This window comes from Oncorhynchus gorbuscha, linkage group LG03 (assembly GCF_021184085.1).
Source record: "Oncorhynchus gorbuscha isolate QuinsamMale2020 ecotype Even-year linkage group LG03, OgorEven_v1.0, whole genome shotgun sequence".
NCBI lineage: Eukaryota > Metazoa > Chordata > Actinopteri > Salmoniformes > Salmonidae > Oncorhynchus > Oncorhynchus gorbuscha.
This window is the reverse complement of record NC_060175.1, coordinates 107,067,831-107,082,249: the sequence shown is the minus strand read 5'-3', so window position 1 is coordinate 107,082,249 and position 14,419 is coordinate 107,067,831. Positions and strand designations below refer to the sequence as shown.

Genomic DNA, 14,419 nt, shown 5'->3' with positions numbered 1-14,419 from the left:
ACAGGGCATTCATGGGACGTCCTGGGACCATGGACCACACCTGCAGAAACTGGACAACAGGGGGACCTCCTGGAACCACGGACCACACCTGCAGAAACTGGACAACAGGGGGACCTCCTGGAACCACGGACCACACCTGCAGAAACTGGACAGCAGGGAGACCTCCTGGAACCACGGACCACACCTGCAGAAACTGGACAACAGGGGGAAGCAGAGGAGATACCCAGCATAGACTTCTCCCAGCTGACGCTTGACATACCCCCTACGTCACCTCCAGTGGTAGAAACAACCAGCTGGTATGATTGGGTGGAATCAGCCAACCAATCCTCAGTCAGTAGTGCATGACCTTAAATGGTAATAATAGGAAGCTTCCGTTTAACACACAGGCCTAAGGTTACGTTGGTCTACAGCACCAGTGGGAACTTCCCCTTTAAAAAGGTATATAAAGAGAACAGAGATCATAAGGCAGTATGATCCTCACTAACATACGAGACAGACTTCATATGGAGGATCATCATAGGTCAATTTACTATTGCACTATACGCTTTTTGTAAGACTAGAACAATATTTTGAGAACTGGATCATTTTGGTTAAGTACTTATTGGGTCACTATCTGAAGAAACTGGTTGAATTTTGTGAACCCGACTGAGTCTCCGAAAAACAGAGGTCTAAAACACCTCTTGATCACACAGGCAAAGCGGGCGTTCGCATTTCAGACACCAGGAACCAGAGGTGATTAGCAATTAAAGGAAAAATAGCCAAGTACCAGTTACAATATATTGAGTCCATACACAGAGTTGGAAGTGTATAAAAATATTGGAATTCGGAATCTAGCGTCATAGCTGTGAGAATACCGATTACGGGAAAGTGACCAAGGGGCTGAGCATTTAAGGTAATCAAACTATTTTTGCTATTTAGTCAATATTGTTAGAAGTGTTAACGCATTTAAAGTTTTGCAATATTATCTGGCATAGCTTAAAGCATTAAGGATTGATTGAGCATTATTGTTGTATTGAGAAACTGTAGAACCATTGAATTGTAATGATGTGTATAAGACAAAAAACAGAGTGACTTAATAAAAGCTTGAAACTTTGACAACTAGGCCAGATTAACGATCTGGAGAGCAAACGGCTTTGACACTCTCACTGAACAGAAAGTGACCCTGGTTATAGGTTAAAGTGATTGCACTAAAGAATATTTCATTGTGTGGACAATAATATATTTTTAAGAGAGTCAAAACATATACCAATACTAGTTTCCAAGTGACTACTAGCTGACGAGCGTAATAACCAATAGAAGTTATTAGGCTTTGATATATACAGAGGTAAAATAAACTTGAAGGTAAGGAATTATAGGAGGAATTGATAACACTCAGAATATTTAAATAGGAGAATATCTATCCAAAATAAGTGAGTGACAACGTGAACGAAGGAACAAACCCAACTCACACGAAGGGCCATTACGAATAAATAGAAGGGTTGGTAGGGCCGCACGGCAAGGACCTTGTTACACCGCAGTAACTAAAATCCTAAAGTACTCTGCCCAGACAGAGGACGGGGTGGAGGCGTTTGCTGCAGGTATTAGGCAAAAGTCACCCACGTGGGCATAACCAATGAGATGCAGACCTGCCAACATGCAGGACTACGCAATTCTATGTCCATAGGTACAGAGATCCCAGTTAAAAACCTAAATTAATAGAGCCTGATATGTTTTAATAAAATAAAACTCCAAGAATAAAGGCCCTTTTGTGTGTTCTAATTACGTTTGTTTGTGACCATCTGTGTAAATGGAATGCTGTCCAAGTATTCCAACCTTTAATAGACTTAATTTGGTACAATCTGATCGCAATGGTAGAACTCAAAAACAGCGCGAGCGTGGGGGGGGAGAGAACCCCAATTTGCCACGCGCATCTAGTACTCTAAAATATTGGGAGAGGGTTGGCAGGTCTGGGGATGGCACGCGGGTATCTGCTCCTATAAACCAATGAGGAGATGACCTTGTCACACCGCTCGCGTGGAGAACGTCCAATACACATTTACGTTCTCCACGCGAGCGGTGTGGTCAGCGTGTACGCGTCACTCCAATCAGAACAGCGAACGTTTGATTCCATTCATTTGTGCTCGCGGTTCCAGTTTAGCCAACCTTGGGTGAATTTGGACTCGTTCTATTGTCCATCTTAACTAATGTTAGCTTTGGGTTCGTACAAAAATTGGCTTGATTTTTTTTCAGTTTTTTGCTGAAATGAGTTTATATCACCAGATAACAAACGTAGCGTGTATAAAAACAATCGCCTGGCTAACTACTTCCAATAATCCCAAGTGCAATGACTTCAACTAGTCGAACATATCTGACATTAGCTAGCCAAGTTCGTCAAACAATTCTAAATTAGTACTGACGTGAGCTAGCTGCTAAGTATTAACTTTGCCAGTGTCACCTGTCCATGTCACTCAGCCAGTTTATTCTTGTAGCTGAAAACTTGGGCGAGAATTTTAAAACTTGAATGCCGAAGTTGAGACTGACAAGTGTTAAGAATCATTCCATTTTCATCGGACTAGAAAAGTAATGAATATGCTTCAGCTGTCACCCTGATTAGCTCCAGTCCTCGTAGGTTTTGCCCCAACTAAACACACCTGACTCCAATAATCAGCTAATCCTGATCTTCAGTTTAGAATGCATTATGTTTAATCAGCTGTGTTTGCCAGGGATGGAGGGAATTTAGACACCAATCAGACCCCTGGGGACGGGAGTTTCCCCATCCCTCTAACTTACTGCAGGACATCAGTGCTCGGCAAACAGGAATCAAGAGTGAAGGACACCTCACTGTGCCCCATGTTGAGGGACTTTGATAACTTCTATTTCCACTCGCGCCTCGCTTGACGAGCAAGATTTGAGCAGGTGTAAAACCATTGGCTTGATAAGGTTTAGTATCACTTGACGTGAAACTTATGTAAAGCTCTGTAGTGTGCCTAAAGTCGGTCATGGTAAACAGGCGTCTCCATTATGACCATCTAATTAGCCCTACCTACAACTGGTAAACTCCACTTCTGCTGCAGTTCTCGAATTCTCGAAACCAGTTCTCGAAACCAGTTCTCGAAACACACGCTCCTCCACTTACCCCTCCTCACCACCCACACACAGGCTGCCTGATAGCCAGCAGCAGCTCAAGTGAAATATATATATATTTTTAAATGCTATGGTGGCCACAGTGCAATTTCAACCTGTGACTAATGCATTTTCACCTGCAAAATTGTTTTTCAAAGTAGCTTAATTTACGGGAAAATTGTGGACATGGCAACCCTGACTCGCTGGTAATTTCCCACGTTCAAAACAACTGGCATCTGAGGGGGAAACTACAGTATATGAAAGATCCAGCAACTCCGCCCTCTTTCTAGAGCTCTGACTTCCTGACCTGAAGATTACTGACGTCATGATTTGACCTCGTATTTTCCGAGTTCCCTCCCTGCCCTGCTCTCCCAGGCCTGCCCTGCTCTCCAAGGCCTGCCCTCCAAGGCCTGGCCTGCCCTCCCTGCCCTGCTCTCCAAGGCCTGCCCTCCCTGCCCTGCTCTCCAAGGCCTGCCCTCCCTGCCCTGCTCTCCAAGGCCTGCCCTCCCTGCCCTGCTCTCCAAGGCCTGCCCTGCTCTCCCAGGCCTGCCCTCCCTGCCCTGCTCTCCAAGGCCTGCCCTCCCTGCCCTGCTCTCCCTGCCCTGCTCTCCAAGGCCTGCCCTCCTAATGTATTTATTTAAATTGTCTGATTTCCTCATATGAACTGTAACTGAGTGAAATTCTCTCTCCCACTCTCTCCCACTCTCTCCTCTAGATGATCTTATTAGAGAAGCTGGGGCAGCAGTTGGGTCATCCCACCCGGTCAGTGTATGGTTGGCTGATCACTAAGTTCCTGAAGAATCACAACAAGATGTTAGAGGAGAGTGCGGTGTCTCTGTCTGGGATCCAGCCTGGAGATACAGTGTTAGAGCTGGGCCACGGGCCAGGGCTGGGCCTGAAGGCTGCAGCCACACTGCTGACAGAACCTACTGGGAGACTCATAGGAGTGGACTACTCACAATACATGCACAAGGTGAGAGAGAGAGTAAATGAGTGAGTAGAGGGGTGGTAATTTAGTGACTCAACTACAACACTGCTTTTCTCACATCCTCTCTCCCTCTCCTCTCCCTTCTCCCTTCTCTCCCCTCTCCTCTCCCTTCTCTCCTCCCTTTCCCTTCTCCCCTCTCCTCCTCCTCCTTTCCCTTCCCCCTCCTCCTCTCTCCCCCTCCTCCTCTCTCCTCCCTCCTCCCTCTTCTCCCTCCTCCTCTCTTCTCCCTCCTCCTCTCTTCTCCCCCTCTCTCCTCCTCTTCTCCTCTCCTTTCCCTTCTCCCCTCTCCCTTCTCCTCCTCCCTCCCCTCTCCTCTCCCTTCTCCCTTCTCCCCCCTCCCCCTCTCCCCTCTCTCCCTTCTCCCCCTCCCCCTCTCTCTTCTCCCTTCTCCTACTCTCCCTTCTCCCCCTCCCCTACTCTCCCTTCTCCTACTCTCCCTTCTCCCCTCTCCCTCCTCCTCTCTTCTCCCCTCTCCCTCCTCCTCTCTTCTCCCTTCTCTCCCCCCTCCTCTCTTCTCCCCCTCCCCTCACCCATCTAGATGGCAGGTGATCTTCTGAAGGAGTTGGTGTCCAATGGGAGGGTGTCTCTGTATCAGTGTGATGTGGCAGCCATGCCTCTAGCAGACAATATGGTGGACAAGGTGTTCCACTGTAATTGTTACTACTACTGGCCAGACCTGAGGAAGGGAGCTGCAGAGATACACAGAGTCATGAAACCAGGTGAGGGGTGGGGTGGGTTGGTGTGGTGGGGTGGGTTGGTGTGGGAATTGTTGCTGTGGGAAATGTTGCTGTGGGAAATGTTGTTGTGGAGGGTTGGTGTGGGAACTGTTGGTGTGGGGGGTTGGTGTGATGGTGACCACTCAATGTCTGTACTGTATCATTCTACTATAGGAGGTGTGATGGTGACCACTCTGAGACTGAGCAGAGTGGTCAGCTTTGCGTCCAGGAGGGAGTTCCCTGGACGGAACTGGCAACCCGAGGCCTACATGGCAGCTCTGAGAGCCTCTGGGTTTAACCAGGTCACAATGGAGGATCATCAACACAGACACATCACCTACCAGGCCATTTACGCTACTGCTGATAAGTGATGAACACACACGCCATCATTTGTCATTCAGGAATCGAGGATCACTTACTTTTTTAAATAAATAGCTGTGTATTGTTTCAAATCACAAGCTCGTTGGCCTCTGCCTGTTAGGGCAGCGTGGCAATATGCCAAGCTGATTACTGAGTTGCGAAAAACATCTAAAATATGTGAAGATAATGTGTTTTGAGTAAAATAAAAAATGTTGAGTCTCTCTCTCCAGACTGGCTCAGTAGGGCAGGGGTGTGTTATTTTAGTTATTGTCCACCATAATGTGCAAATAAATTCATAAAAAATCCTACAATGTGATTTTCTGGATTTTTTTTTCTTCTCATTTTGTCTGTCATAGTTGAAGTGTACCTATGATGAAAATTACAGGCCTCTCTCATCTTTCTAAGTGGAATAACTTGCACAATTGGTGGCTGACTAAATACTTTTTAGCCCCACTGTAGATGTCCTAACCGACTTGCCAAAACTATAGTTTGTTAACAAGACATTTGAGTGGTTGAAAAACTAGTTTTAATGACCCCAACCTAAGTGTATGTAAACTTCCTACATAACCTGTATGTTTTGTTCCTTTACTGTTAACCCGAACAACGCTGAGTCTCGTAAAGCAACAAATATTCTCTTGGCTGGGCGGAGGAATGTCCTTAAACGTGGAGAATCTACAGATGGGGGGGGGGGGCAGAGAGGGGGGGGGCAGAGAGTGAGGGGGGGGCAGAGAGAGAGGGGGGGCAGAGAGAGAGTGAGAGGAAGGCAGAGAGAGAGGGGGACAGAGAGAGAGAAAGTGCAGACAGATTTGACCCCAATAACTACAATGGGATATGCACCAACGGCAGCCTTGGGAAAGACTCTTCAGTGGGTCATATGATTGAGTGTAGTCTGACCCAGGAGTGGGAAGGTGAACGGAAAGGCACGGGAGGAACGAACCGCCCTTGCTGTCTCTACCTGGCCAGTTCCCCTTTCCACTGGGATTCTCTGCCTCTAACCCTATTACAGGGGCTGAGTCACTGGCTTACTGGGGCTCTTTGATGCCGTCCCTAGGAAGGGTGTGTCACTTGTGTGGGTTGAGTCACTGACGTGAATTTCCTATCTCTCGTGGTGTGGGGTCTATACTCGGCCTTGTCTCAGGGTAGTAAGTTAGGGGTCTGTTGATATCCCTCTAGTGGTGTGGGGTCTATACTCGGCCTTGTCTCAGGGTAGTAAGTTAGGGGTTTGAAGATATCCCTCTAGTGGTGTGGGGTCTATACTCGGCCTTGTCTCAGGGTAGTAAGTTAGGGGTTTGAAGATATCCCTCTCGTGGTGTGGGGTCTATACTCGGCCTTGTCTCAGGGTAGTAAGTTAGGGGTTGTTGATATCCCTCTAGTGGTGTGGGGTCTATACTCGGCCTTGTCTCAGGGAGGTTACTAGTGGTGTGGGGTCTATACTCGGCCTTGTCTCAGGGTAGTAAGTTAGGGGACTAGTGGTGTGGGGTCACTCGGCCTTGCCTCAGGGAGCCCTGACCATGCCTGGACTACCTGGCCTGATGACTCCTTTCTGTCCGCAGTACACCTGGTCGAGCTGCTGCTCCAGTTTCAACTGTTCTGCCTGCGGCTATGGAACCTTGACCTGTTCACCGGACGTGCTACCTGTCCCAGACCTGCTGTTTTCAACTCTCTAGAGACAGCAGGAGCGGTAGAGATACTGAATTATCGGCCAATTGACATTTACTCCTGAGGTGCTGACCTGTTGCAACCTCTACAACCACTGTAATTATTATTATTTGACCCTTCTGGTCATCTATGAACATTTGAACGTCTTGAGGGTCTGTTATAATTTCCACCCGGCACAGTCAGAAGAGGACTGGCCACCCCTCATAGCCTGGTTCCTCTCTAGGTTTCTTCCTAGGTTTTGGCCTTTCTAGGGAGTTTTTCCAAGCCACCGAACTTCAACAACTGCATTGCTTGCTGTTTGGGGTTTTAGGCTGGATTTCTGTACAGCCCTTTGAGACATCAGCTGATGTACGAAGGGCTTTATATATAAATTTGATAAAACGAGTCCGATAGACATAACCTGAAAGGCCACTCAACAAGGAAGAAGCCACTGCTCCAAAACCCGCAAAATCCAGACTACGCTTTGCAGCTGCACACGGGGACAAAGATAATACTTTTTGGAGAAATGTCCTCTGGTCTGACAAAACAAAAACAGAACTGTTTGACCAATAATGATCATTGTTATGTTTGGAGGAAAAAGGGGGAGGCTTCCAAGATGCCTTGGAACACCATCCCAACCATGAAGCACAGAGAGGTAGCATCATGTTGTGGGGGTGCTTTGCTGCAGGAAGGACTGGTGCACTTCACAAAATAGATTGCAGGATGCCTACAAACCTAACTCAGTTACACCAGCTCTGTCAGGAGGAATGGGCCAAAATTCACCCAACTTATTGTGGGAAGCTTGTAAAGGCTTCCCGAAACGTTTGACCCAAATTAAACAATTTAAAGGCAAAGCTACCAAATACGAATTGAGTGTATGTAAACTTCTGACCCACTGGGAATGTGATGAAAGAAATAGAAGCTGAAATAAATCATTCTCTCTACTATTATTCTGACATTTCACATTCTTAAAATAAAGTGGTGATCCTAACTGACCTAAGACAGGGAACTTTTAAATTAAATGTCAGGAATTGTGAAAAACTGAGTTTAAATATATTTGGCGAAGGTGTATGTAAACTTCTGACTTAAACTGTATCTACAGGGTCAGTGTCTATATACAGGGTCAGTAGCTATATACAGGGTCAGTAGCTATATACAGGGTCAGTAGTTATATACAGGGTCAGTAGTTATATACAGGGTCAGTAGCTATATACAGGGTCAGTAGCTATATACAGGGTCAGTAGTTATATACAGGGTCAGTAGTTATATACAGGGTCAGTAGCTATATACAGGGTCAGTAGTTATATACAGGGACAGGTCCAGGGTCAGTAGTTATATACAGGGTCAGTAGTTATATACAGGGTCAGTAGCTATATACAGGGTCAGTAGCTATATACAGGGTCAGTTCCAGGGTCAGTAGTTATATACAGGGTCAGTTCCAGGGTCAGTAACTATATACAGGGTCAGTAGCTATATACAGGGTCAGTAGCTATAGACAGGGACAGTTCCAGGGTCAGTAGTTATATACAGGGTCAGTAGCTATATACAGGGTCAGTAGCTATATACAGGGTCAGTCGGTATATACAGGGTCAGTAGCTATATACAGGGTCAGTGTCTATATACAGGGTCAGTAGTTAGATACATGGTCAGTAGTTATATACAGGGTCAGTAGCTATATACAGGGTCAGTAGCTATATACAGGGTCAGTAGCTATATACAGGGTCAGTAGGTATATACAGGGTCAGTAGCTATATACAGGGACAGTTCCAGGGTCAGTAGTTATATACAGGGTCAGTAGTTATATACAGGGTCAGTAGCTATATACAGGGTCAGTAGGTATATACAGGGTCAGTAGTTATATACAGGGTCAGTGTCTATATACAGGGTCAGTTCCAGGGTCAGTAACTATATACAGGGTCAGTAGTTATATACAGGGTCAGTAGTTATATACAGGGACAGTTCCAGGGTCAGTAGTTATATACAGGATCAGTTCCAGGGTCAGTAACTATATACAGGGTCAGTAGTTATATACAGGGTCAGTAGTTATATACAGGGTCAGTTCCAGGGTCAGTAGATATATACAGGGTCAGTAGCTATATACAGGGTCAGTAGTTATATACACGGTCAGTAGGTATATACAGGGTCAGTAGTTATATACAGGGTCAGTAGGTATATACAGGGTCAGTAGTTATATACAGGGTCAGTGTCTATATACAGGGTCAGTTCCAGGGTCAGTAACTATATACAGGGTCAGTAGTTATATACAGGGTCAGTTCCAGGGTCAGTAACTATATACAGGGTCAGTAGTTATATACAGGGTCAGTTCCAGGGTCAGTAGTTATATACAGGATCAGTTCCAGGGTCAGTAACTATATACCGGGTCAGTAGTTATATACAGGGTCAGTAGTTATATACAGGGTCAGTAGTTATATACAGGGTCAGTTCCAGGGTCAGTAGATATATACAGGGTCAGTAGCTATATACAGGGTCAGTAGTTATATACACGGTCAGTAGGTATATACAGGGTCAGTAGTTATATACAGGGTCAGTAGGTATATACAGGGTCAGTAGTTATATACAGGGTCAGTGTCTATATACAGGGTCAGTTCCAGGGTCAGTAACTTTATACAGGGTCAGTAGCTATATACAGGGTCAGTAGGTATATACAGGGTCAGTAGCTATATACAGGGACAGTTCCAGGGTCAGTAGTTATATACAGTGTCAGTAGTTATATACAGGGTCAGTAGTTATATACAGGGACAGTTCCAGGGTCAGTAGTTATATACAGGGTCAGTTCCAGGGTCAGTAACTATATACAGGGTCAGTAGTTATATACAGTGTCAGTAGTTATATACAGGGACAGTTCCAGGGTCAGTAGTTATATACAGGATCAGTTCCAGGGTCAGTAACTATATACAGGGTCAGTAGTTATATACAGGGTCAGTAGTTATATACAGGGTCAGTTCCAGGGTCAGTAGATATATACAGGGTCAGTAGCTATATACAGGGTCAGTAGGTATATACAGGGTCAGTAGTTATATACAGGGACAGTTCCAGGTTCAGTAGTTATATACGGGGTCAGTAGTTATATACAGGGTCAGTAGTTATATACAGGGTCAGTTGCTATATACAGGGTCAGTTCCAGGGTCAGTAGTTATATACAGGGTCAGTAGCTATATACAGGGTCAGTAGTTATATACAGGGTCAATAGTTATATACAGGGTCAGTTGCTATATACAGGGTCAGTAGTTATATACAGGGTCAGTAGTTATATACAGGGTCAGTGTCTATATACAGGGTCAGTAGTTAGATACATGGTCAGTAGTTATATACAGGGTCAGTGTCTAGATACATGGTCAGTAGCTATATACAGGGTCAGTAGCTATATACAGGGTCAGTAGCTATATACAGGGTCAGTAGCTATATATAGGGTCAGTAGCTATATACAGGGTCAGTAGGTGTATACAGGGTCAGTAGCTATATACAGGGACAGTTCCAGGGTCAGTAGTTATATACAGGGTCAGTAGTTATATACAGGGTCAGTAGCTATATACAGGGTCAGTTCCAGGGTCAGTAACTATATACAGGGTCAGTAGCTATACACAGGGACAGTTCCAGGGTCAGTAGTTATATACAGGGTCATTAGTTATATACAGGGTCAGCAGTTATATACAGGGTCAGTAGTTATATACAGGGTCAGTTCCAGGGTCAGTAGTTATATACAGGGTCAGTAGCTATATACAGGGTCAGTTCCAGGGTCAGTAGTTATAGACAGGGTCAGTAGCTATATACAGGGTCAGTAGCTATATACAGGGACAGTTCCAGGGTCAGTAGTTATATACAGGGTCAGTAGTTATAGACAGGGTCAGTAGCTATATACAGGGTCAGTAGCTATATACAGGGTCAGTAGCTATATACAGGGACAGTTCCAGGGTCAGTAGCTATATACAGGGTCAGTAGCTATATACAGGGTCAGTTCCAGGGTCAGTAACTATATACAGGGTCAGTAGTTATATACAGGGTCAGTTCCAGGGTCAGTAACTATATACAGGGTCAGTAGCTATATACAGGGTCAGTAGGTATATACAGGGTCAGTAGCTATATACAGGTACAGTTCCAGGGTCAGTAGTTATATACAGTGTCAGTAGTTATATACAGGGTCAGTAGTTATATACAGGGACAGTTCCAGGGTCAGTAGTTATATACAGGGTCAGTTCCAGGGTCAGTAACTATATACAGGGTCAGTAGTTATATACAGGGTCAGTAGTTATATACAGGGACAGTTCCAGGGTCAGTAGTTATATACAGGGACAGTTCCAGGGTCAGTAACTATATACAGGGTCAGTAGTTATATACAGGGTCAGTAGTTATATACAGGGTCAGTAGTTATATACAGGGTCAGTTCCAGGGTCAGTAGATATATACAGGGTCAGTAGCTATATACAGGGTCAGTAGTTATATACACGGTCAGTAGGTATATACAGGGTCAGTAGTTATATACAGGGTCAGTGTCTATATACAGGGTCAGTTCCAGGGTCAGTAACTATATACAGGGTCAGTAGTTATATACAGGGTCAGTTCCAGGGTCAGTAACTATATACAGGGTCAGTAGCTATATACAGGGTCAGTAGGTATATACAGGGACAGTTCCAGGGTCAGTAGTTATATACAGGGTCAGTAGTTATATACAGGGACAGTTCCAGGGTCAGTAGCTATATACAGGGTCAGTAGTTATATACAGGGTCAGTAGTTATATACAGGGTCAGTTGCTATATACAGGGTCAGTAGTTATATACAGGGTCAGTAGTTATATACAGGGTCAGTGTCTATATAAAGGGTCAGTAGTTAGATACATGGTCAGTAGTTATATACAGGGTCAGTGTCTAGATACATGGTCAGTAGCTATATACAGGGTCAGTAGCTATATACAGGGTCAGTAGCTATACACAGGGACAGTTCCAGGGTCAGTAGTTATATACAGGGTCAGTAGTTATATACAGGGTCAGCAGTTATATACAGGGTCAGTAGTTATATACAGGGTCAGTTCCAGGGTCAGTAGTTATATACAGGGTCAGTAGTTATATACAGGGACAGTTCCAGGGTCAGTAGTTATATACAGGATCAGTTCCAGGGTCAGTAACTATATACAGGGTCAGTAGTTATATACAGGGTCAGTAGTTATATACAGGGTCAGTAGTTATATACAGGGTCAGTTCCAGGGTCAGTAGATATATACAGGGTCAGTAGCTATATACAGGGTCAGTAGTTATATACACGGTCAGTAGGTATATACAGGGTCAGTAGTTATATACAGGGTCAGTAGGTATATACAGGGTCAGTAGTTATATACAGGGTCAGTGTCTATATACAGGGTCAGTTCCAGGGTCAGTAACTTTATACAGGGTCAGTAGTTATATACAGGGTCAGTAGGTATATACAGGGTCAGTAGTTATATACAGGGTCAGTAGTTATATACAGGGTCAGTAGCTATATACAGGGACAGTTCCAGGGTCAGTAGTTATATACAGTGTCAGTAGTTATATACAGGGTCAGTAGTTATATACAGGGACAGTTCCAGGGTCAGTAGTTATATACAGGGTCAGTTCCAGGGTCAGTAACTATATACAGGGTCAGTAGTTATATACAGGGTCAGTAGTTATATACAGGGACAGTTCCAGGGTCAGTAGTTATATACAGGGTCAGTTCCAGGGTCAGTAACTATATACAGGGTCAGTAGTTATATACAGTGTCAGTAGTTATATACAGGGACAGTTCCAGGGTCAGTAGTTATATACAGGATCAGTTCCAGGGTCAGTAACTATATACAGGGTCAGTAGTTATATACAGGGTCAGTAGTTATATACAGGGTCAGTTCCAGGGTCAGTAGATATATACAGGGTCAGTAGCTATATACAGGGTCAGTAGGTATATACAGGGTCAGTAGTTATATACAGGGACAGTTCCAGGTTCAGTAGTTATATACGGGGTCAGTAGTTATATACAGGGTCAGTAGTTATATACAGGGTCAGTTGCTATATACAGGGTCAGTTCCAGGGTCAGTAGTTATATACAGGGTCAGTAGCTATATACAGGGTCAGTAGTTATATACAGGGTCAATAGTTATATACAGGGTCAGTTGCTATATACAGGGTCAGTAGTTATATACAGGGTCAGTAGTTATATACAGGGTCAGTGTCTATATACAGGGTCAGTAGTTAGATACATGGTCAGTAGTTATATACAGGGTCAGTGTCTAGATACATGGTCAGTAGCTATATACAGGGTCAGTAGCTATATACAGGGTCAGTAGCTATATACAGGGTCAGTAGCTATATATAGGGTCAGTAGCTATATACAGGGTCAGTAGGTGTATACAGGGTCAGTAGCTATATACAGGGACAGTTCCAGGGTCAGTAGTTATATACAGGGTCAGTAGTTATATACAGGGTCAGTAGCTATATACAGGGTCAGTTCCAGGGTCAGTAACTATATACAGGGTCAGTAGCTATACACAGGGACAGTTCCAGGGTCAGTAGTTATATACAGGGTCATTAGTTATATACAGGGTCAGCAGTTATATACAGGGTCAGTAGTTATATACAGGGTCAGTTCCAGGGTCAGTAGTTATATACAGGGTCAGTAGCTATATACAGGGTCAGTTCCAGGGTCAGTAGTTATAGACAGGGTCAGTAGCTATATACAGGGTCAGTAGCTATATACAGGGACAGTTCCAGGGTCAGTAGTTATATACAGGGTCAGTAGTTATAGACAGGGTCAGTAGCTATATACAGGGTCAGTAGCTATATACAGGGTCAGTAGCTATATACAGGGACAGTTCCAGGGTCAGTAGCTATATACAGGGTCAGTAGCTATATACAGGGTCAGTTCCAGGGTCAGTAACTATATACAGGGTCAGTAGTTATATACAGGGTCAGTTCCAGGGTCAGTAACTATATACAGGGTCAGTAGCTATATACAGGGTCAGTAGGTATATACAGGGTCAGTAGCTATATACAGGTACAGTTCCAGGGTCAGTAGTTATATACAGTGTCAGTAGTTATATACAGGGTCAGTAGTTATATACAGGGACAGTTCCAGGGTCAGTAGTTATATACAGGGTCAGTTCCAGGGTCAGTAACTATATACAGGGTCAGTAGTTATATACAGGGTCAGTAGTTATATACAGGGACAGTTCCAGGGTCAGTAGTTATATACAGGGACAGTTCCAGGGTCAGTAACTATATACAGGGTCAGTAGTTATATACAGGGTCAGTAGTTATATACAGGGTCAGTAGTTATATACAGGGTCAGTTCCAGGGTCAGTAGATATATACAGGGTCAGTAGCTATATACAGGGTCAGTAGTTATATACACGGTCAGTAGGTATATACAGGGTCAGTAGTTATATACAGGGTCAGTGTCTATATACAGGGTCAGTTCCAGGGTCAGTAACTATATACAGGGTCAGTAGTTATATACAGGGACAGTTCCAGGGTCAGTAGTTATATACAGGGACAGTTCCAGGGTCAGTAACTATATACAGGGTCAGTAGTTATATACAGGGTCAGTAGTTATATACAGGGTCAGTAGTTATATACAGGGTCAGTTCCAGGGT

At 44.4% G+C, this 14,419-nt stretch overlaps 1 protein-coding gene across 3 annotated transcripts; it reads left to right on the top strand.

Annotated features, from left to right (window-relative positions):
* The first annotated feature begins 478 nt into the window (after positions 1–478).
* Positions 479–5,466, top strand: LOC124032422 (uncharacterized methyltransferase YdaC-like). Of its 3 annotated transcripts, none has more exons than XM_046344810.1 (4): positions 479–892; positions 3,818–4,075; positions 4,629–4,809; positions 4,981–5,466. In XM_046344810.1, the coding sequence occupies exons 2-4, from the start codon at positions 3,818–3,820 to the stop codon at positions 5,175–5,177; spliced, it is 636 nt and encodes a 211-aa protein (XP_046200766.1). In that variant the 5' UTR covers positions 479–892; the 3' UTR covers positions 5,178–5,466. The 3 variants fall into 3 exon arrangements, with proteins under 3 accessions (XP_046200766.1, XP_046200767.1, XP_046200768.1); XM_046344811.1 differs by lacking the exon at positions 479–892 and adding an exon at positions 3,661–3,716; XM_046344812.1 differs by lacking the exon at positions 479–892 and adding an exon at positions 3,681–3,731.
* The last annotated feature ends 8,953 nt before the right edge of the window (positions 5,467–14,419 follow it).